This window comes from Heteronotia binoei, chromosome 4 (genome assembly GCF_032191835.1).
Source record: "Heteronotia binoei isolate CCM8104 ecotype False Entrance Well chromosome 4, APGP_CSIRO_Hbin_v1, whole genome shotgun sequence".
NCBI classification, from domain to species: Eukaryota; Metazoa; Chordata; class Lepidosauria; order Squamata; family Gekkonidae; genus Heteronotia; species Heteronotia binoei.
Genome location: NC_083226.1, coordinates 180,917,892 through 180,939,867, shown reverse-complemented (window position 1 = coordinate 180,939,867; position 21,976 = coordinate 180,917,892). Strand labels below are relative to the sequence as shown.

Here is a 21,976-nt window from a genome sequence, read left to right as displayed (position 1 = left end):
GTAATTAAGTAAATTATGTATATAAGGAGCTGCCCCAAAAGACCAACCCAACCACATTTAAGAACATAAGAGAAGCCCTGCTGGATCAGGCCAATGGCCCATCCAGTCCAACACAATGTGTCACATAGTGGCCAAAACCCCAGGTGCCATCAGGAGGTCCATCAGTGTGGCCAGAACACTAGAAGCCTTCCCACTGTGCCCCCCAAGCACCAAGAATACAGAGCATCACTGCCCTAGAGTTCCAACATATGAAGCTGCCTTATACTGAATCAGACCCTTGGTCCATCAAAGTCAGTATTGTCTTCTCAGACTGGCAGCGGCTCTCCAGGGTCTCATGCTGAGGTTTTTCACACCTATTTGCCTGACCCTTTTTTGGAGATGCCGGGGATTGAACCTGGGACCTCCTGCTTCCCAAGCAGATGCTCTACCACTGAGCCACTGTCCCTCCCCCAATACCCTGTGGCTAATAGCCACTGATGGACCTCTGCTCCATATTTTTATCCAGTCCCTTCTTGAAGCTGGCTATGCCTGTAGCCGCCTCCTGTGGCAGTGAATTCCACGTGTTAATCACCCTTTGGGTAAAGAAGGACTTCCTTTTATCCGTTCTAACCCGACTGCTCAGCAATTTCATTGAATGCCCACGAGTTCTCATATTGTGAGAAAGGGAGAAAAGTCCTTTCTCTACCTTCTCCATCCCATGCATAATCTTGTCAACCTCTATCATGTCACCCCGCAGTCGACGTTTCTCCAAGCTAAAGAGCTCCAGGCGTTTTGACCTTTCTTCATAGGGAAAGTGTTCCAAACCCTTGAATCATTCTGGTTGCCCTTTTCTGCACTTTTTTCCTTTTGTTGGAAATTTTATCAGCTTTAACCGTCTCAGACTCTGGGATTTCCTAGAACACAAGCTCTAGACACCGCCAGCTGCATTTTAAAGTTTTATTAGTATCCCTTTCTGCAGAATCAAAATACTTAGCAAATCACTTCAGAGATTCATCGACTGCTTAATATTGTATGCATTTAGATCTTCAACCATGTACAACATAATACACTGTTTTGTTTTGTTCTTTACTATCAAAATCAAACCAAAAAGTAGGATTCCTATTACTAGATGTTAATAGATTAATGTAATTATAGCAGTGTGTGTGTGTGGGAGGGCGGAAATATGAAACCGATGCGGCGAGTATTAAAAAGAAAGTGCATGAAAGGTAAGACTTCTCGTTTCTCACACTCGTTATTAAGTCGGCTGATTTTTCAGGAATCGGCTTCCGCGTGAATTTTTTAAAAAGGCCCGGAGAAGACAGAACAGTCGAGAGGTTCTAAGCGTCTCCTCTAGCCCCAGGTGAAGAAAGCTGCCACTGGCCAAGGGGGTCTAACTGGGGTTTTACCTGGGCTGAAGGATTTGGTTTCCCCTGTTCAAGAACTAGAACGCCAAAGGAAAGAGGTACGGCTTCTCTCTATGCATAGCGGCAGTTTCGGAACCAGTGTTTTCACTAACTTTCGACCAAAGGTTCTCTCCCCGCCCCCATCCCCTGTTCCTCCTCCCCCAAACAAAACTTTAAAGTCCCACTGCATTCAAGGTAGACTTGTTTATCTTGACTAAGCGTCCCCGTTCAGTACGAGCAAGACACACAATGAAAGCAGCTTCAAGGAACCAAAGGAACCGTTCGCGTCAGAGCCAAGCAGATAACTTCTCTGGCCGAGTCCAGTGCAAGAGGGGTTTGTTTTTTTTGGAGGGGGGGGGGAAGTGGCAGTGGAAGGGGGGAAATAAGAACTAGCTTGGCCTGGCTATGTACAACTCCAGTCAAGGTTTTCTGTGGCCTAGCCAAAAATAAAATAAAATAAGGGGGGGGGGGGTATACTCAGGAAAGGACACTTAAACTTTAATTGAAAGGGTTGGGCTCTCTCCGCTGGGGACGGCCTACTTGGGAGGGCCGTGTGCCAACAGAGCAGCTCACCCAGGTTCCCAGAAAGGCAAGGTTTTTGTGGCCGGCTCCTTTCCACGCCCACAGAGAGCCCCGCGAAAGGGTCTGGCTGGCTGGAGTGGGGGGGGGGGAGGGCTCCTCTAGGCTCCCTTCAGCTGGCTCCGGCCCGGGCCATTAGATCTTCCAGCGCATTGTCCTGGTCGTTCTTATGTAATAATAAAACCTCTTTAATGTCTTTCAGTTCAAAGCCCATTTCTTTAAATTTACTCATTAGCTGGAGCAGCGCTGTTGTCTGGAAAAAAAAGACGGGGGGGGGGGGGGAGAGAGAAGGAAGGCATCATTAAAAGTTTTCTAAAAAGAGATTCCCCCCCCCCACCCTTCCATAGAAGGCTTGCTCAGAGCTGGCTAGGAATTTGGATTCTTCTTTCAAGGAATGGCAAGCGAAGAGGAAACAACTGCTTGGCATACAGAAGAAGACAACGACTGCAGATTTATACCCCACCCTTCTCTCTGAATCAGAGACTCAGAGCGGCTTACAATCTCCTATATCTTCTCCCCCACACAAGACCCTGTGAGGTGGGTGGGGCTGAGAGGGCTCTCACAGCAGCTGCCCTTTCAAGGACAGAGACTCAGAGTGGCTTACCATCTCCTGTATCTTCTCCCCCCACAACAGACACCTTGTGAGGTGGGTGGGGCTGAGAGGGCTCTCACAGCAGCTGCCCTTTCTAGGACACTCAGAGTAGCTTACAATCTCCTATATCTTCTCCCCCCACAACAGACACCCTGTGAGGTGGGTGGGGCTGAAAGGGCTCTCACAGCAGCTGCCCTTTCAAGGACAACCTCTGCCAGAGCTATGGCTGACCCAAGGCCATTCCAGCAGGTGCAAGTGGGGGAGTGGGGAATCAAACCCGGTTCTCCCACATAAGAGTCTGAACGCTTAACCACTGCACCAAACTGGCTCCCAGGTTCTATCTCCAGTTCAATCCTCAGCATCTCCAGTTAATAGGGTCTGGTAAGAGGTGATGTGGAAGACCTCAGCCTGAGACCCCGGAGAGCCACTGCTGGTGTGAGAAGATAATACCGACTCTGATGGACTGAGGGTCTGATTCAGTGTTAAGTCAGCTTCATGTGTGTGTGAGTGTGTAAGGCAAATTCAGACTGCCCCAGTCAACAGTTTCTAAGGGGAGGGGATTCGCCACTGGAGATGTGAATCAGACCCTGGGTCCATCCAAGTCAGTCTTGTCTACTCAGACTGGCAGCGGCTCTCCAGGGCCTCAAGCTGAGGTTTTTCACGCCTATTTGCCTGGACCCTTTTGAGTTGGAGATGAATTGAACCTGGGACCTTGAGCTTACCGAGCAGATGCTCTGCCACTGAGCCACCGTCCCTCCCAAATCTTTGATGCCCAAGATGCGAACACACTGAGAGAAAACCAGACTATGTTAGTACTCAATGGTCTTAAAGGTGCTTTCTCCCAGCGGATCCAGGGAACTGGGCAAAGGAAGCTCTGGCTCTTTCCTTTGAACATATGAAGCTGCCTCATACTGAATCAGACCTTTGGTCCATCAAAGTCAGTATTGTCTTCTCAGACTGGCAGCGGCTCTCCAGGGTCTCCAGCTGAGGTTTTTCACACCTATTTGCCTGGACCCTTTTTTGGAGATGCCAGGGATTGAACCTGGGACCTTCTGCTTCCCAAGCAGATGCTCTACCACTGAGCCACTGTCCCTCCCTTTCTTCCCCAGGAGACCGGGGAGGGGGGAGCCTCAGCCAATAGAAGGAAGAGAGGCTTGGCTCAGTAGCTCTGCTGTGCCATTGAGAGAGCCAGGCAAAGCAAACTATCTTTCCCTCCCACCCCTTTTTCCCCAAGGGAGGAGCCTCAGCCAGTGGAGAAAATAGAGGTTTTGCTCTGTAGCTCCTGTGCGATTGAGCAAGCCTTGCAAAGCAAGCTGTTATGCAGAAGGAAGAAAGATGTAGGGAGAAGGAAGCAGATGACAGCCAATCGCTTGGGGACCTGATAGGAGCCCTCCAGGGGCCTGATTTGGCCCCCGAACGGCATGTTCGACACCCCTGGCTTAGGAACACTGCCTACCACTACTCCAAAAGCTTCACGAGGCCAAAAGAGCAAGTCCAGCAGGGGCCATGGTGCGGATTCACAGAGCAATTCTCTAGCCCCCCCCCGTCCGAGCGAAGCACGCAGCAGGCACATGCCCTTACCTCCTCCTCTGAACACTGGTGCATTTCCAAAGCCGTTTCTACAAGGAGTGGATCGAAGCCCTTCTCACAGAGCTGTCCGTGGACAAACAGGTAGTCAAGAACCTGCCAGGAGAACAGGAGAGAGAGGAACTAAGGCACCTTCTCCGCAGGCCCAGCACACTCCCAGGGATGGAGCTTTTCGGAGCTACCCAGACAAAGATTCTCAGGAACGGATCTTGACCACAGATCCTCCTAGGTGGGAAGTTTCATCTGCCCCACCACCTTCAACCCAAGCTTACTGGACTGTGCATTTGACCTTCTCAGACTTCTAAATCACAATCTTAAAGTTGCTTCTTAAGGATCTCTTTTGCACTGAACTTCTAAACTCCCCAGATAAACATTCCCAAAGGCATCATTTTGAATTTGTGGCTGGCTGTGAAGGGTCAGCGCTGATATTGCCCCCCTCTTAAGTTCTGAAAGTGTTTTCTGGCCAGCAGTTACTTCAAGTGCTGCTTTCTTCTACAGGAAGAAGATGATGATATTGGATTTATACCCTGCTCTCCACTGTGAATCTCAGAGCGGCTCACAATCTCCTTTATCTCCCTCCCGACAACAGACACCCTGTGAGGTGGGTGTGGCTGAGAGAGCTCTCCCAGAAGCTGCCCTTTCAAGGACCGAGTTTCAGAGTGGCTCACAATCTCCTTTCCCTTCCTTCCCCATAACAGACATCATGCAAGGCAGGTGGGGCTGAGAGGGCTCTCCCAGAAGCTGCCCTTTCAAGGATCGAGTCTCAGAGTGGCTCACAATCTCCTTTCCCTTCCTCTCCCACAACAGACCCCCTGTGAGGCGGGTGGGGCTGAGAGGGCTCTCCCAGAAGCTGCCCTTTCAAGGACCGAGTCTCAGAGCAGCATACAATCTTTATCTTCTTCCCCCACCACAGTCACCCTGTGAGGTGGGTGGGGCCGAGAGAGCTGTCCCAGAAGCTGCCCTTTCAAGGACAGCTCTGCGAGAGCTATGGCCGACCCAAGGCAATTCCAGGAGCTGCAAGTGGAGGAGTGGGGAATCAAACCCGGTTCTCTCAGATAAGAGTCCACACACTTAACCACTACACCAAACTGGCTCTGAGAGAGCTCTGACAGAAGCTGCCCTTTCAAGGACAGCTCTGCGAGAGCTATGGCTGACCCAAGGCCATGCTAGCAGATGCAACTGGAGGAGTGGGGAATCAAACCCGGTTCTCCCAGGTAAGAGCCCGGTCACTTAACCACGACACTAAACTGGCTCTCTGGATCGCCGTGAGTTCCCAGGTCCACAGCATGTGGGACAAAGGGCCAGCCTTGATGACATCACAACCTAAAAGCCAGCCAAGGAAAGCCTCCCCCCCTGAAAGCTTGTCTGCCCGGAAGAACAGCCCTATCCTCCACCTGGCCCAGCTTCCTGTCTCACACAGGGGCACAGCACAGAGGCCGAGGCCTTCCCCTGATGTTGCCGACGGGGACTGGGATGCAGAGGTTGGCTGTCTCTGAACACGGAGGTCCCCTTTCGTCAGCCTGCCTAGCAGCCGTCCCAACCTACCACTCTCCACCTTGCTCAAAAATGCATCGCCCACTCAACCAGACGCGCCTCCTTCGCGTACTCGAGCGGCGAGAGAGGGTCTCTCCGCGGCTCTCACCTGCTCTATGTTCCGCCCCTTCTTCTTCATAGCCTTCAGGACGTCCTCGCAGGAGTAGCCCATGTTGACGACAGTCTCGACGCACTGCCGCTCGCCGGGGGAAAGGGCCTCGTAGGAGGGGCTGCTGGGCCATCTCTTCGGGCAGCTGGGGGCGGGGGGCACTTGAGAGGTCGAGAAACTTTGGTGAGATACCTGGGGGGGAGAGGGAGACAGAGGGAGGGAGATGAATACACATTCATAGATCTTCCACATGTATAGATCTTCCAACAGAAAAGCATTCAAAGATCTAAATTCCACTCCTGCAAGCTGAAACGGAATCATCCAGTCAAATGTCTCTTCACTCCTGCTTTATAAGTGGAGAAAAGGGAGGGATGGTGGCTCAGTGGTAGAGCATCTGCTTGGGAAGCAGAAGGTCCCAGGTTCAATCCCTGGCATCTCCAAGAAAGGGTCCAGGCAAATAGGTGTGAAAAACCTCAGGTGGAGACCCTGGAGAGCCGCTGCCAGTCTGAGAAGACAATACTGACTTTGACGGACCAAGGGTCTGATTCAGCAGAAGGCAGCTTCATATGTTCAAAAGACTGTGCCAGGCCTATTACTATTATTATTATTATTTGTTTATTTATATTCCGCCCATTCCTCATAGGGGCTCAGAGCAGAGCACAACATGAAAAATAAGATCACAGTAAAATCAACATAACAATAAAACTGCATAACAGTAAAAACTGATTTCAATATTCAGTCCAACAGAATAGTTCAGCAGGACCAAGATGGTATAACAATCTCTCTCGGCTTGGCTTCGCGAACGAAGATTTAAGAAGGGTGCAATAGTCCACGTTTGCTGCAGGCTCGCTGGTGGCTGACAAGACCAATGCGGGACAGGCAGGTCCGGCCACAGTGGCTGCAGGGAAAAGTCTGATTTGGGGTTGGTGCTGTAGCAGTGCGATTCTTCCTCAATCTCCTTTTGTCCTCAAGACCAGCTATGCGTGCGTTCTCAAAGGAAGAGACAGCCTGGTGGATGGTGTGCCTCCATGCTTTGCGATCTGAGGCTAGGTCAGACCACTGGTGATGGTTGATGTGACAGGTGCTAAGGGATTTCTTCAAGGAGTCCTTGTACCTCTTCTTTGGTGCCCCTCTATTTCGATGGCCGGTGGAGAGTTCGCCATACAGGGCAATCTTGGGAAGGCGGTGGTTTTCCATCCTAGAAATATGCCCTGCCCAGCGCAGCTGCGTCTTCAACAGCAGTGCCTCGATGCTGGTAACCTCTGCCCGCTTGAGGACTTCAGTGTTGGTCACAAAGTCACTCCAGTGGATGTTGAGGATGGTGCGAAGGCAGCGCTGATGAAAGCGCTCAAGGAGTCGCAGGTGATGACGGTATAAAACCCACGATTCGGAGCCATAGATGAGGGTTGTCATCACAACCGCTTTGTAAACATTGATCTTTGTGCCTTTTTTCAGATGTCTGGCTATGCCTGGCAGATGGTCACTGCAATGGCCTCTCCTGCATTACTGCATCCGTAGCAACACCTTCTCGCTGGTCCCCCCCGTTTTCACAGAGTTTGCTACGTCATGGTGCGACCGAATTGTCCGGCGGTATAACCGGATGGGCAGGTATAACAATACAACGCAGCAAAACAGCACAATAGGATAGTACAGTAGGGGAGAAGAAGAAGAAGATGATGATATTGTATTTATATCCCGCCCTCCACTGCGAGGAGTCTCAGAGCGGCTCACCATCTCCTTTCCCTTCCTCCCCCACAACAGACACCCTGTGAGGTAGATGAAGATATTGGATTTATATCCCGCCCTCCACTCCGAAGAGTCTCAGAGCGGCTCACAATCTCCTTTACCTTCCTCCCCCACAACTGACACCCTGTGAGGTGGGTGGGGCTGAGAGGGCTCTCACAGCAGCTGCCCTTTCAAGGACAACCTCTGCCAGAGCTATGGCTGACCCAAGGCCATTCCAGCAGGTGCAAGTGGAGGAGTGGGGAATCTAACCCGGTTCTCCCAGATAAGAGTCCACACACTTCACCACTACCCCAAACTGGCTCTCTTAGAAGCTGCCCTTTCAAGGACAATGTGAGGGCTATGGCTGACCCAAGGCCATTCCAGCAGGTGCAAGTGGAGGAGTGGGGAATCAAACCTGGTTCTCCCAGATAAGAGTCCGCACACTTAACCACTACACCAAACTGGCTGGGAGGCCAACCGATCTAATGAATAGGGATAAGTTCAGTAGGATAGGCAAGTTGATCTGCAGGGAAAGACTTAAATTCCAGCCCAGCAGCACCTCCAGAGACCAACACGGTTTCCAGGGTGCAAACCCCCGTTCATCAGGCTGAGGGATGGAGCAACGGAGCGGAGATCTCTTAAATCCACTGTTCTCCCAACTAGGATTCAAAGCAGATTACAGTGAAATTTTAAGGAGTACAATAGAGGAAACAGTTTCCCAATGAACAGCTGGCCAGCTGCTACGCCCGACAAGATCCCAAGCTCAGTTAAAAGGCTTGCCGAAATAATTCTGCACAACTGTCAGAAACACAAAATCCTCAGGCAGGCTATTCTGCAAACGTCGGTGCCACCGCTGAAAGAAGTCTGCAAGGTGAATTCCTGGGAGCACCTAACTGCGGCACAGCTCCATGCCTGGTCCTGGCCTACGAAGTGAAAACTGAATCTAGAAACTGACAGGAAGCCAATGTAACTAGAGTAATATCCTGCCACCTCTAGCCTACCATAAGGAAGGCCGAGCGCAGAAGAACAGATGCTTTCGAGCTGTGGTGCTGGAGAAGACTCTTGAGAGTCCCTTGGACTGCAAGAAGATCCAACCAGTCATTCTTAAGGGAAATCAACCCAGACTGTTCCTTGGAAGGTCAAATCCTTTGGCCACCAAATGAGAAGGGAGCACTCCCTGGAGAAGACCCTGATGCTGGGAAAGGCAGAAGAAGAAGGGGACGGCAAAAGATGAGATGGCTGGACAGTGTTACTGATGTAACTAACACAAATCTGAGCAGACTTCGGAGAATGGTAGAAGACTGGAGGGCCTGGCGTAACTTGGGCAGTATAATAAAAAGTAGAGACATCACCCTGCCAACCAAACTCCGTATAGTCAAAGCGATGGTATTCCCAGTAGTAATGTATGGCTGTGAGAGCTGGACCATAAGGAAGGCCGAGTGCAGAAGAATAGATGCTTTTGAGATATGGTGCTGGAGAAGAATCCTGAAAGTCCCTTGGACTGCAAGAAGATCCAATCAGTCAGTCCTAAGGGAAATCAACCCTGACTGTTCCCTGGAAGGTCAGATGCTGAAGCTGAAGCTCAAATCCTTTGGCCACCAAATGAGAAGGGAGCATTCACTGGAGAAGACTCTTGAGAGTCCCTTGGACTGCAAGAAGATCCAATCAGTCAGTCCTACGGGAAATCAACCCAGACTGTTCGCTGGAAGGTCAGATACTGAAGCTGAAGCTCAAGTACTTTGGCCACCAAATGAGAAGGGAGCACTCACTGGAGAAGACTCCTGAGAGTCCCTTGGACTGCAAGAAGAGCCAATCAGTCAGTCCTAAGGGAAATGAACCCTGACTGTTCCCTGGAAGGTCAGATGCTGAAGCTGAAGCTCAAATCCTTTGGCCACCCAATGAGAAGGGAGCACTCCCTGGAGAAGACCGTGATGCTGGGAAAGACAGAAGGCCAAAGAAGAAGGGGACGGCAAAAGAGGAGACGGCTGGACAGCATTACTGATGTAACTAACACGAATTTGAGCGGACTTCGGAGGATAGATAGATAGATAAATTTATTGTCATTGTTCTCAACAAAAAGAGAGCAACGAAATGAGGTGCTCTTCCACAAAACATACCAACACATCAAACACACATATTCATATTCATACCATTTAAATACATCTAAAACCATTTAAACCATTAAAACCATTTAAATACATCTAAAAGAGATAAACATTCATAAAACCATTAAAACCATTTAAACCCTTTAAATATATCTAAAACAGATAATCCTTCATAACCCTGCATTTAGCCTAACCACAGCACTTGGATAGAAACTGTCCTTAAATTTGTTTGTCCTAGCCTTCAACACTCTATATCGTCTACCTGCCGGTAAGATCTCAAATAGCAAGTGGCCCAGATGTGAAGGGTCCCTTAGGATCATTTGTATCTTCCTTTTACATCCCATATTATACAGATCCACCAATGAGGGGAGAGAACATCCGCAAATCTTTTGTGCTCTTCTCGTCACTCTTTGGAGCACCCTTCTCTCTGCTTCCGTGCAGCTCCCAAACCACGCGCAGAGGCTCTAAGATAAAATGCTCTCAAAGGATGGTGGAAGACAGGAGAGCCTGGCGTGACTTGCCTCTTTTAGGCTGATTGTGCACTGCGCAGGGGGTAGGCCTCGGTGGCCCCTTCCAACTCTAAAACGGAACCTCTTCATGAAAGACTCTTTAAAGCTTCTAACTGGCTGCCTCGTGCTAAAGGCTCCCTCCCGCAATGCAATCACAGAGTCGAAGGTGTCGGGTTTTGTGGCCGGGCCAAGAGCCAGCACGGACTATGCAAAGTGTAATCCATGAGACAGGAAACGTCAATGCGCCGGGAGATTTGGAGCTGGAGGGAAAGAACCGGGTCCCGTGAGAAAACCAATTCCCCCTAAAGAGGATTTCCAAAGGGAAAGGCAGCAGGCAAGACTCCAGGGAGAGCTAATGAGAAAGGCAGCAGCCAGCTGGCTTCATTACAGGGAAAGCAGCAGCTAAGCGGCTGGAGGCTCTCAGATCAAGGAGGCGTTCATAGGAAGAGCGGCCTGCCTGCCCTGGAAGTTATTTTTACCATAGAGTTAAGCTTAATCTACACAGACGAAGAACCGGGATAATCTCTAGGGAGAAATCCACTCTCAACCCACTGCAAATCAGCTGGTCGGAGGATTGCTAACAGCTCGAGTCCAGGGTCCTGTCAGCATTCCTTGGGACGGAGAATACAGCAAGCCCAAGCTGGCATCCCGGCCCACTTCATAAGAATATAAGAGAAGCCATGTTGGATCAGGCCAGTGGCCCCTCCAGTCCAACACTCTGTGTCACATAAGAACATAAGAGAAGCCCTGTTGGATCAAGCCAATGGCCCATACAGTCCAACGCTCTCTGTCACTGAAGAACATAAGAGAAGCCATGTTGGATCAGGCCAATGGCCCATACAGTCCAGCACTCTTGTGTCACATAAGAACATAAGAGAAGCCATGTTGGATCAGGCCAATGGCCCATCCAGTCCAACACTCTGTGTCACATAAGAACATAAGAGAAGCCCTGTTGGATCAGGCCAATGGCCCATCCAGTCCAACACTCTGTGTCACAGAAGAACATAAGAGAAGCCCTGTTGGATCAGGCCAATGGCCCATCCAGTCCAACACTCTGTGTCACATAAGAACAGAAGAGAAGCCATGTTGGATTAGGCCAATGGCCCATCCAGTCCAACACTCTGTGTCATATAAGAGAAGCCATGAAGGATCAGCTCAATGGCCCTTGGCAAGATCCAACATGGCTTCTCTTATGTTCTTCTATGACACAGAGTGTTGCACTGGATGGGCCATTGGCCTGATCCATCAGGGCTTCTCTTATGTTCTTATGACAGTTACTTTCGCTTCTGCTTTGCCAGCTCCTACCTCTATGTAACCAATGAAGCATTTTTCCAGCCTGATCTCAGAGACAATCAATGACATCTCTGCCTGATTATGATGCCCCTACAAGGGGGCTGTGAACAAAATAATGGAGGCAGGAAGGGATGGCTTCATGCCTTGGGTTTGAATGCATAAAGGTTTATACACTTGGTGTAAGTGGAGGGCATTTGCCCATCAAAGCCAGTTTTCGCAAGAACCATCTTGCCGTAGAACTGTCAGTATTTTTATTCTCTGAATGGCCTGATGTTGATCACTGAACTGTTGGGGACTTGACAACATGAAGCAAGCCATGTTGCAGACATGACCCTAAGCGACGGATCAGGAACATAAGACCATAAGAAAAGCCAAGTAGGATTAGGCCAATGGCCCATCCGGGCCAACACTCTGTGTCACAGGGTGGCCAAAAAACCCAGGAGCCATCAGTGGGGCCAGAAGCCTTCCCACTGTGCCTCTCCTCCAAGCACCAAGAATACAGAGCATCACTTGCCCCAGACAGAGAGCTTCATCTATACCCCGTAGGTAATAGCCACTGACGGACCTCTGCTCCATATGCTTATCCAATCTCCTCTTGAAGCTGTCCATGCTTGCAACCACCACCACCTCCTGTGGCAGTGAATTCCATGTGTTAATCGCCCTTTGGGTGAAGAAGGACTTCCTTTTATCCTTTCTAACCCGACTGCGCAGCAATTTCATCGAATGCCCATGAGTTCTCGTATTGTGAGAAAGGGAGTAAAGTACTTCTTTCTCTACTTTCTCCATCCCATGCATAATCTTGTCAACCTCTATCGTGTCACCCCTCAGTGGACGTTCCTCCCAGCTAAAGAGCCCCAAGCGTTTTAGCCTTTCTTCATAAGGAAAGTGTTCCAACCTTTGAATTATTCTAGTTGCCCTTTTCCCAATGCTATAATATACCTTTTGGGGCATCATGATACGGGCTGATTTCTAGGAGCTCCTGTTTGGAAGACAAGAACCTCCTTCGGAACCTCAACTGCAATAGAAGGGCAACCAACCACACAACCTCCCCCGATTCAGAAACACACAACACCGAACGTTCCTGATGATGAATGTTCTTAAACAGCCACTGCCCAGTCTGTTACTTTCCCACCCCCCACCCTCCCCAAAGTGTTAAACGGAAGCCTTTTTGCCAGCGCAGCACTTACCACCGTGGCTGTGGTGAGAGTCGGCGCTTCTTCTGTACATGCTACTGAGGTGGGTAGGGAAGGCAGTCTGGACACCGAGGACAGAGTCTGTGTCTCCGGGCCACCATCCACGTTTAGCTCCGGCAGCCCGGCCACATGGTGCCCATTCAGTTCGCTGGCTTTGCTCGGCAAAGAGCGGAGGAAAGTGCCGTTGCGGAGGCAGCCGGCGCTGCGGTAGGTGCTCGTGAGCTTCGCCGTTTGCAAGTCGCTCTCGTCCAAGTCCAGCTTCGGGAAGGAGAGAGACTTGATGTTGCTCACGGACGTCACGGGAGAGAGGGACACTTTGGAAGACAGCGACATCTTTTCCCGGCCCCCCAGTTGCGGCAAGACGATCAGGCCGTTGGGTTTGTGAAGGGGCTTGAGGTCCAGCGTGGCCAGGACCTCCTGGTCTGGGGCCACGGGCTCGGGGGCTGCTTTGGGCGGGCCGTTGTCGCCCAACAGCTGGGCCACAATCGGGCCCGTCGTGCCGACGTGGATCTCCAGGATGTTCTTCAGCTCCTCCTTGTCATCGATCGTCTTCAATTCCAGCTTGTCGAAGGGGTCCTCCTCGCACTCGAAGTCTGCCGGGTTGAAGTCGGCCTTGGCGTGGGGAGGGCTGAGGACCTTCTGCTTCAGGGTGCTGTTGCTCGCCGGGGTCGGGGTCAGGATGCAGTTGTGCTGCAGGCTGGCGAGGATGGGGTTGATGGGGGGCGGCATGACGGCCCCAGGACAGCAGCCTTCCGCAAAGCCAGCCTGGCTCTCCTCCTCCGCAGCTGCCTTGGATCTGACCAGGGCCGCCTCTTCTTCCGCCTTCCGCTCAGCCTCTTGCTGGGCAGCCTGGATTCTCTTGATGTTCTCTGCCCACTCGATGGTCCTCCTTTCCAGGGAGAAGTCATACTGCAAGAGGAAAAGGCACAGGATAGCAATACCGTTGCGTGATAACAATGCTGTTGCGTGATCAGACCAAACGCATTGAACATATGAACATATGAAGCTGCCTTCTACTGAATCAGACCCTCGGTCCATCAAAATCAGTATTGTCTTCTCAGACTGGCAGCGGCTCTCCAGCATCTCTAGCTGAGGTTTTCCACACTTATTTGCCTGGACCCTTTTTTGGAGATACCGGGGATTGAACCTGGGACCTCCTGCTTCCCAAGCAGATGCTCTACCGCTGAGCCACAGCCCCATTCAGGGCTCTCCAGGGTCTCAAGCTGAGGTTTTCCACACTTATTTGCCTGGACCCTTTTTTGGAGATACCGGGGATTGAACCTGGGACCTCCTGCTTCCCAAGCAGATGCTCTACCGCTGAGCCACAGCCCCATTCAGGGCTCTCCAGGGTCTCAAGCTGAGGTTTTTCACACCTATTTGCCTGGACCCTTTTTTGGAGATGCCGGGGATTGAACCTGGGACCTTCTGCTTACCAAGCAGATGCTCTACCACTGAGCCACTGTCCCTCCCCGCATTCAGAGGGGGGAAGCCTTGGTTGTTCCGTGCCAAGGAACAGCCAATGCGTAAGGAAATAATTAGGACCGGAAACCAATGCACATCAGTGGACACTAATTAGCGCATATTTGATATATTAGTGGACACTAATAGCGGCATATTAGAGGTGATAGGACCACCATCTTCGAGTATTGGAAAGGCAGTCATACACAGGATGGTGTGGAATTGTTTTCTGTGGCCCCAGAAGGTAGGACCAGAACCAATGGGTTGAAATTAAAACAAAAGAGTTTCCGGCTCAACATCAGGAAGAACCTCCTGACCGTTAGAGCGATTCCTCAGTGGAACAGGCTTCCTTCTCGGGAGGTGGTGGGGTCTCCTTCCTTGGAGGTCTTTAAACAGAGGCTAGATGGCCATCTGACAGCAATGAAGATCCTATGAATTTGGGGGAGGTGTTTGTGGGTTTCCTGCACTGTGCAGGGGGTTGGACTAGATGACCCTGGAGGTCCCTTCCAACTCTAGGATTCTATGATTCTAGTTTGGGGCTGAAAATACAGCCCTTTCCCCATTCTCAGGCAGCCATGTTTCTAGGCATGTGAATTACATTCTGCAACTGAGAAAGCCTCCAGGAGAGAGGAGGGGATTACTGATCACAGAGTTGGAAGGGCTATCTAGTCCAACCCCCTGCACAATGCAGGAAATTCACAAATGCCTACCCCTAGGTTCACAGGATCAGCATTGCCATCAGATGGCCATCTAGCCTCTGTTTCAAAACCTCCAAGGAAGGAGAGCCCACCCCCTCCCAAGGAAGCCTGTTCCACTGAGGAACCGCTCTAACGGTCAGGAAGTCATACGAATGTAAGAGAAGCCATGTTGGATCAGGCCAGTGACCCATGCAGTCCAACACTCTGTATCATACAGTGGCCAAAAAAGGAGGTCCATCAGTGGGGCCAGGACACTAGAAGCCCTCCCACTGTTGCCTCCCAAGCACCAAGAATACAGAGCATCACTGCCCAGACGGAGACTTCCAACAATACACTGTGGAAGCCCTCCCTAATGTTGAGCCGGAAACTCTTCTGATTTAATTTCAAGCCACTGGTTCCGGTCCTGCCTCCTGGGGCCACAGAAAACGATTCTGCACCATCCTCTAGAAGACAGCCTTCTTTGTACCTCACACACCACAGCTTAAATTCTTATGCTGGCTGTCTTTAATGAAGGATATCCCTTGCTATGGAAGAAGAGGAAGAGGAGCGCTGCAGGTCCTCCAAAAACATTTAGGCAGATGGAAGGCAGGAAGGGATGAGCCAAAAGTCAGCTCTTGAGACCCTTTCTTATATGCTCAGGGCAACACTAATTGCCTCTCTGGGGACAGGAAGGAGGCGCCGGCTAATTCTCTACTTTGATGTGCCTTCGCTTTGTTTTAGGGTTAGTAATAGTTACAGTATGGCAGTTATATTCTGATCAACATAGACAGTCATTGCAAGATAAAACATTGCTTGACATTTTACCAACCTCGGAAGGATGGATGGCTGAATCAACCTTGAGCCGGCTACCTGAACCCAGCTTCCGCCGGGATCAAACTCTAGTCGTGGGCAGAGAGCTCAGACTGCAGTACTGCAGCTTCACCACTCTGCGTCATGGGGCTCCTATAATTCTATTTAAGGGGACTCCAAAGTAGCCAGTTATCTAGCAGAATCAGTGCGGAAGTGGCCACGTCTAAGGTAAATTTTTTCACAGATTGTAAATTAGTAGTCTGTTAAGGAGGTTGAGTGCAAGCTCCATCAAGTTTATCGAGACTTTACTTACTGGTAAGCGAGCATGCTAGATTGGCGGTTACAACACTTAGGAACGGCGGGTTACAACTCACCTGGGCTTCCCGTACAAGTTGTGGTGAGTCGGGCAAGCAGAAGCCAATGGGCAGGCCGACTTTAGCTGGGGCTTTAAACTTGTCTCCTATCTTGAACGGGACATCATCGAGGTAGCTGAAGGGCCCTACTGAAAGGAGCAAAACGCACATTGAGTGGCTGTACTTTCACCTGTCGATTCAAGATACCTGTTTGGCCTGCTGTGGCTGAGACTAGAAGCAGAGCAATACAGGGAAAAAAAGTATTCAGTCAACAAACGGAAACAATTCTTCTCAATTTGTACAGTCGAAGATTCCGCTGCTATCTGTTCTCACACACCAACAGGAATTACGCACGTGTGTAGCAGGGTTGGTATGAAGCAACAGAACAAAGTCTGAGATCCTGTGTTACAGATTCTGCAGATCTCGTCATTTGCCAACAGTGGAAGAATCCGCCTAGTCCTCCACAAAACTCCCTCTGCTACCCAGCCAAGATTTGAGACTAGCAGCGCCTTACAGAACAAGAGGATTTCCAAGGAACAAACTTTAAAGGATCACAGCTCCTTGGATTCTTAGAAGGAGAAAAGATTGGATTTATACCCTGCCCTTCACTAGCCAAAGGAGTCTCAGAGGTCCCCAACCCCCGGTCCATGGCCTGTTAGCAACTGGGCCGTGAGTTGTATAATTATTTCATTATATATCACAATTTAGTAATCATAAGAAGAAGAAAAGGACGACGACATTGGATTTATATCTTACCATCCAATCTGAAATCTCAGAGTCTCACAATCTCCTTTACCTTCCTCCCCCGCAACAGACACCCTGTGAGGTAGGTGGCACTGAGAGAGCTCTGACAGAAACTGCTCTTGAGCAGAGCAGCCTTGAGAGAACTTGCGGCTGACCCAAGGTCACACCAGCAGCTGCAAGGGGAGGAGTGGGGAATCAAACCTGGTGCTCCCAGATAAGAGCCTCGCACCTAACCACGGCACCAAACTTAGCAATAAGAGGCCACTGGACTCTAATCGAGCTGTTCTACTGCAGACCGACACGGCTACCCTCTGAACACCCACCCATCCAAAAAAAAAATCAGACTTGTATTTCACTTACCATGAAAGTCAGATCCTGATTTCCTAGAAGCCATTTAGAACCTGAAAGAGAATTTCAGAGAGCCGGATTAGTCATTTTCATGAGCGTATCACATACATTTTGTCTATTTGATTCAATCATTTTGTAAATATTAGCTCCATTTGATTTATGAAAGGGGGAGGGGGGTTAAAAGCCCCACTTTTTAACAGACCTGCATGTATCTAGCCAACAAAGTTAAGGTCCTCCTGCACACACCACTGTTGCTGTGTTGCGAGCGCTGTAGGGGGGTTCAAGTGTGTGACCAGGACCAAAGCGCCCCTCATAAGAACATAAGAGAAGCCATGCTGGATCAGGCCAATGGCCCATCCAGTCCAACACTCTGTGTCACATAAGAACATAAGAGAAGCCCTGCTGGATCAGGCCAATGGCCCATCCAGTCCAACACTCTGTGTCACACAGTGGCCAAAAAAAATTATATATATATATATATATACACACACACACACACACACACACTGTGGCTAATAGCCACTGATGGACCTCTGCTCCATATTTTTATCTAACTCCCTCTTGAAGCTGGCTATGCTTGTAGCCGCCACCACCTCCTGTGGCAGTGAATTCCACATGTTAATCACCCTTTGGGTGAAAAAGAACTTCCTTTTATCCGTTTTAACCTGACTGCTCAGGAATTTTTTATCCATTTTAACCTGACTGCTGAACCCCTCCCCTAATTCGGCCATGGAGATGGCTGGCTGACCGTGGGCTGCTGTCACCCAGAATGGCTTGCCTCAGAGGATTGGTCAAGGAGGGGAGAACAACAGGTGCTACGAGGAACTCCCTGGAAAAGTGGGATGAAACTCTACAGATACAGAAGGAGAGAGCTGGAGAGAGCTTAAAAGGCTTTTCACTGGCACTTTTAAGACACCCTGTGTTCTAAAAAATAAGAAACAACAGCGTGGAGCTTATGCACCCCCAAAGTGCCCCTTATGATGAATGAAGCTGTGCCAACTTCCCTTTCACTATACCTTCTCAGTCCCATCCTAAAGCCAGTAAACACCTCACAGCCCTAAATCCTGGGTCCAAAAGGTTTTGCGACACAAATCACAGAAAAGAAAAGTCTACTTCCTTTGAACAAGGTGGCTCCCTTTAATTTAGTTGCCACTAACAGACCTATCCTCCAAGAATCCTTTTTTTTTTGTTGTTATTTTTGCTGTCAACTCACAGATGACTTATGGTAACACCATAGGAGTTTCAAGGCAAGAGATGTTTAGAGGTGGATTTGCCGTTGCCTGCCTCTGCGAAGCGGCCTTGAACTTCCAATGGTGGTCTCCCATCCAAGTCCTAAGCAGGGTCAACTGTGCTTGGCTTCTGAGACCTGACAAGAATGGGCTATGCAGGTCAGAACCTAATCCCCATCAACAACTTTAAAGGGGAATTCGATTCATGGCTAGTTCTATCAGTGGCTACCACAGGAGAGGGATTTATTTATTACATTAGATTTATATCCCACCCATTGTACAAAGATACCTGAACAGCATACTCAAGACTGCTACAGCACAAACATCATCTCCAGATTTTGATGCAATAATTCGAAGCAAGGGGTGTCAGTTTTCAGAGATAAAACAATCAAAATATTGCAAGAGTGCTAATCTTTTAAGCGTGTTCTAAGTTTTTTTTTAAATCTTTAATTGTGTTTGTCTGTATCCTTTATAGTTTATATCTCTGCTACCTGGCATTACATTTTATGACACACGTAGCCCAGCCCAATAAGGTCTCATTTATGTCAGATCTGGCCCTCATAACAACTGAGTTCAACACCCCTGGACTACATGGGCCACTAATCTGATCCAGCAGTGCTCATCTTAGGTTCATAAGAAAGCCTTGGCCTCTCTGCCCTGTTGCTGGCCCTCTAGAGGAACTAGTTGGCCGCTGTGTGAGACAGGAGCCTGGACTAGATGGACCCTCACTGGTCTGATCCAACAGGGCTCTTCTGATGTTCTTCTCAGGGGAAGGCCTCGGCCTCTCTGCCCTCTTGTTGGCCCTCCAAAGGAACTGGTTGGCCATTGTGTGAGACAGGAGGCTGGTCTAGATGGACCCTCACTGGTCTGATCCAGCAGGGCTCTTCTGATGTTCTTCTCAGGGGAAGGCCTCGGTCTCTCTGCCATGTTGTTGGCCCTCCAGAGGAACTGGTTGGCCATTGTGTGAGACAGGAGGCTGGACTAGATGGACCCTCACTGGTCTGATCCAGCAGGGCTCTTCTGATGTTCTTCTCAGGGGAAGGCCTTGGCCTCTCTGCCCTGTTGTTGGCCCTCCAGAGGAACTGGCTGGCCACTGTGTGAGACAGAAGGCTGGACCAGATGGACCCTCACTGGTCTGATCCAGCAGGGCTCTTCTGATGTTCTTATTTTAACAGCATAAAGCAAAAGTTCCATGGCATCTTAACGACTTACAATATTTATTCCACCATGACCTTCACTTCTGCAGAAGTGTCTGCAGAAATGCTTTCACAAATATTTCTCAACGCTTAATTTCAGGAGAAATTCCAAATAACTGCACACTGCCACAGACAAATGGGTAGTGAAGTCCAACAGGGAAGCTGTACTATTGGCATCCAACTGTACTGGATACATGCCCAAGGACTAGGGTTATTTCCAGGACCTGTGGGGCATCAGAACAATAACTTCTATTCTTTGCTTGCAACCAACAAACCCTTAGAATGAAAGGAACAAAGCTTATGAACCTAAAGAAAACCCAAGAGACTGCCGTTTGGGGTAAAAATAGCTGAAGGAAACTCGTTCATTTTGGAAGCGAAGTGTAGCTAAATCAAAGGATGAGTTCAGAAGCAGACATTACCGGGGCATGACACACGGACTAATGGAAAAGGGGTCCCTCCCACCACAGCGAAGCTTTTGGAGTATAGCAATCTAGTTCTGAGCTGAAAGAAGAAATGTGTCATGCAAGCTAACAGCCTGTGCATCCCGCCAGCGAGTATCGAAGGTGTGCTTCTGGAGGTTTTTCATTTTCTGCACAAAGCCTCAAAAATAATTCACAGGTTTTCACCCTGCCAGTAACCTTGAGACTGGAGATCAGCCTCAGTGGAAGGAGGGGGGGGGGGGCGGGGGAAGAGAAGAGACAACCGCTACCACTTCCAACAAAGGACATTAACGAACAGGAAAACCTGCAAAGTACAGGTAATTTTTTTTTTAAAGAAAAATACTTCTATCCTTACTTTTTGTGCCCAAGACTCACAAAGCAATTTACAAACAACACAAGTAGCAACTATTTACATTTTTTAAGCACGGAGTCAGAAAACGAAGACTCGCTCGCCAAGCATCCTGGCAAACCATCCTGGCACTCAGTGGCCAAACAGAATCCCATCCAAAATTCCCGAATTGGGTGGGGATATTACAGGCCTCATCCGAGCGGGATCTGGAAATAAAGCGGGAGCCGCAAGATTAAGGCGGGCGTGTTCTTTTCAGAGAGAGCCATCCCAAGGAGTGACAGTCAGTGAATTTAGGCAGATCCCGAGAAGGAGGGCAGGAAGGGCTGCAGCAGTGCTCAGCTCTTGTGACCCTTTCTTTCACGCCCCGGGAAATGCTGATTGACACTTTGGGGTCAGGCAGCCATTGTTCTCCAAGCCAGTTTTGGCTAGGGACCCTGGAGGGGTTTTTCTTTGCCATCTTCTGGGCGTGGCGTCATTGGAGATGTGTGTGGCAAGGTAGTTGTGAGATCCCTGCGTTGGGCAGAGGTTTGGACTAGATCAGGGGTGGCCACAGTTGCTTAATGTAAGAGACAGAATAAACGTCAGATGAGGGAGGGAGGAAGGGAAGGAAGGAAGGAAGGAAAATAGATGGGGAGAGGGGAGGGAGAAGAGGAAAGAAATGCAGTGATTTAAAGAGTGAAACATCTTCTCCAAGCCAGCCGGCGGGGCTTCAAGAGCCACACAATGTGTGTGAAAGAGTCACAGTTTGGCCACCCCTGGACTTGATGATCCCAGAGGTCCCTTCCAACTCTATGATCCTAAATTAGGAAGCCACTTCAAGCTTACTCTGTTGATTGAGCAAAGTACAAATGTTCTTTTTAAGAAGCACTTTTGCCTGTGGCATGGCAGCTGCCAGCCCAGACTAGCTTTATTCAGTCACTGCTCAAAAGCTAAGGAGGGTCGGGTACTGGGATGGGAGACCACCACAGAAGAGTCGGGCGGCTATGCAGAAAACCATAAAACGGAAAGCCACCTCTGTTCATCTCTTGCCTCGGAAGCCCCACAAGGTGGAACTTCACGGGGCTGCCATGAGTTGGCGGTGACTCGACGGCACACTTTAACCGCGGCCTACGGATGGAAACAAACTCAAACTTCAAAGCAGAGCAGCTCTGTTTTTCAGCTTCTGGCTTGCGAACTGTCTCATCACCTTTAGCCATAACAGCATGTAGAAATATCAGGTGTATAATATCTAATAGCTGTGCCTGTGGATCACCTGTAACCACAACAGGAGAGAGAATCTAGGGAAGAACAGCTAGATTCAGGGATGTCAAACATGCCGTCTGGGGGCCAAATCAGGCCCCCGGAAGGCTCCTATCACGCCCCCAAGCAACTGGCTGTCATCTGCTTCTTCTCCCTATATTTTGCTTCCTTCTGCATAACAGTTTGCTTTAAAAGGCTTGCTGAATTGCACAGGAGCTACAGAGCAAAAGCTCTATTTTCTCCATTGGCTGAGGGGAGGAAGGGGGGGGGAGAGGCACAAGTTTCTCCAAGCTCTCTCAATTGCACAGCAGAGTTACTGAACCACGCCTCTTTTCCTTCTATTGGCTGAGGCTCCTCCCTCTCCTGGTCCCCTGGGGAGAGAAGGAAGGAAAGAGCCAGAGCTTCCTTTGCCCAGTTCCCTGGATCTCATGGGAGAAATACAAAGAAAGCACCTTTAAGACCAACAAGTGCTAATGTTTTAAGTTTTACAAATATATATATTTGTGTTTGCCTGTGTCCTTTATAA

General features: G+C 49.7%; 1 protein-coding gene across 1 annotated transcript in view; it reads right to left on the bottom strand.

Moving 5' to 3' along the window:
- Positions 1–922: 922 nt before the first annotated feature.
- UBAP1 (ubiquitin associated protein 1) overlaps positions 923–21,976 on the bottom strand; it is a 60,876-nt gene continuing 39,822 nt past the window's right edge. The window contains exons 2-7 of the mRNA XM_060236246.1: positions 17,010–17,050; positions 15,927–16,051; positions 12,602–13,516; positions 5,783–5,974; positions 4,135–4,236; positions 923–2,214 (exon numbers count right to left, since the gene is read on the bottom strand). Of these exons, the coding sequence (XP_060092229.1) occupies positions 2,074–2,214; positions 4,135–4,236; positions 5,783–5,974; positions 12,602–13,516; positions 15,927–16,051; positions 17,010–17,043 (1,509 nt within the window). The 5' untranslated portion in view covers positions 17,044–17,050 and the 3' untranslated portion in view covers positions 923–2,073. The remainder of the gene's footprint in view (positions 2,215–4,134; positions 4,237–5,782; positions 5,975–12,601; positions 13,517–15,926; positions 16,052–17,009; positions 17,051–21,976) is intronic.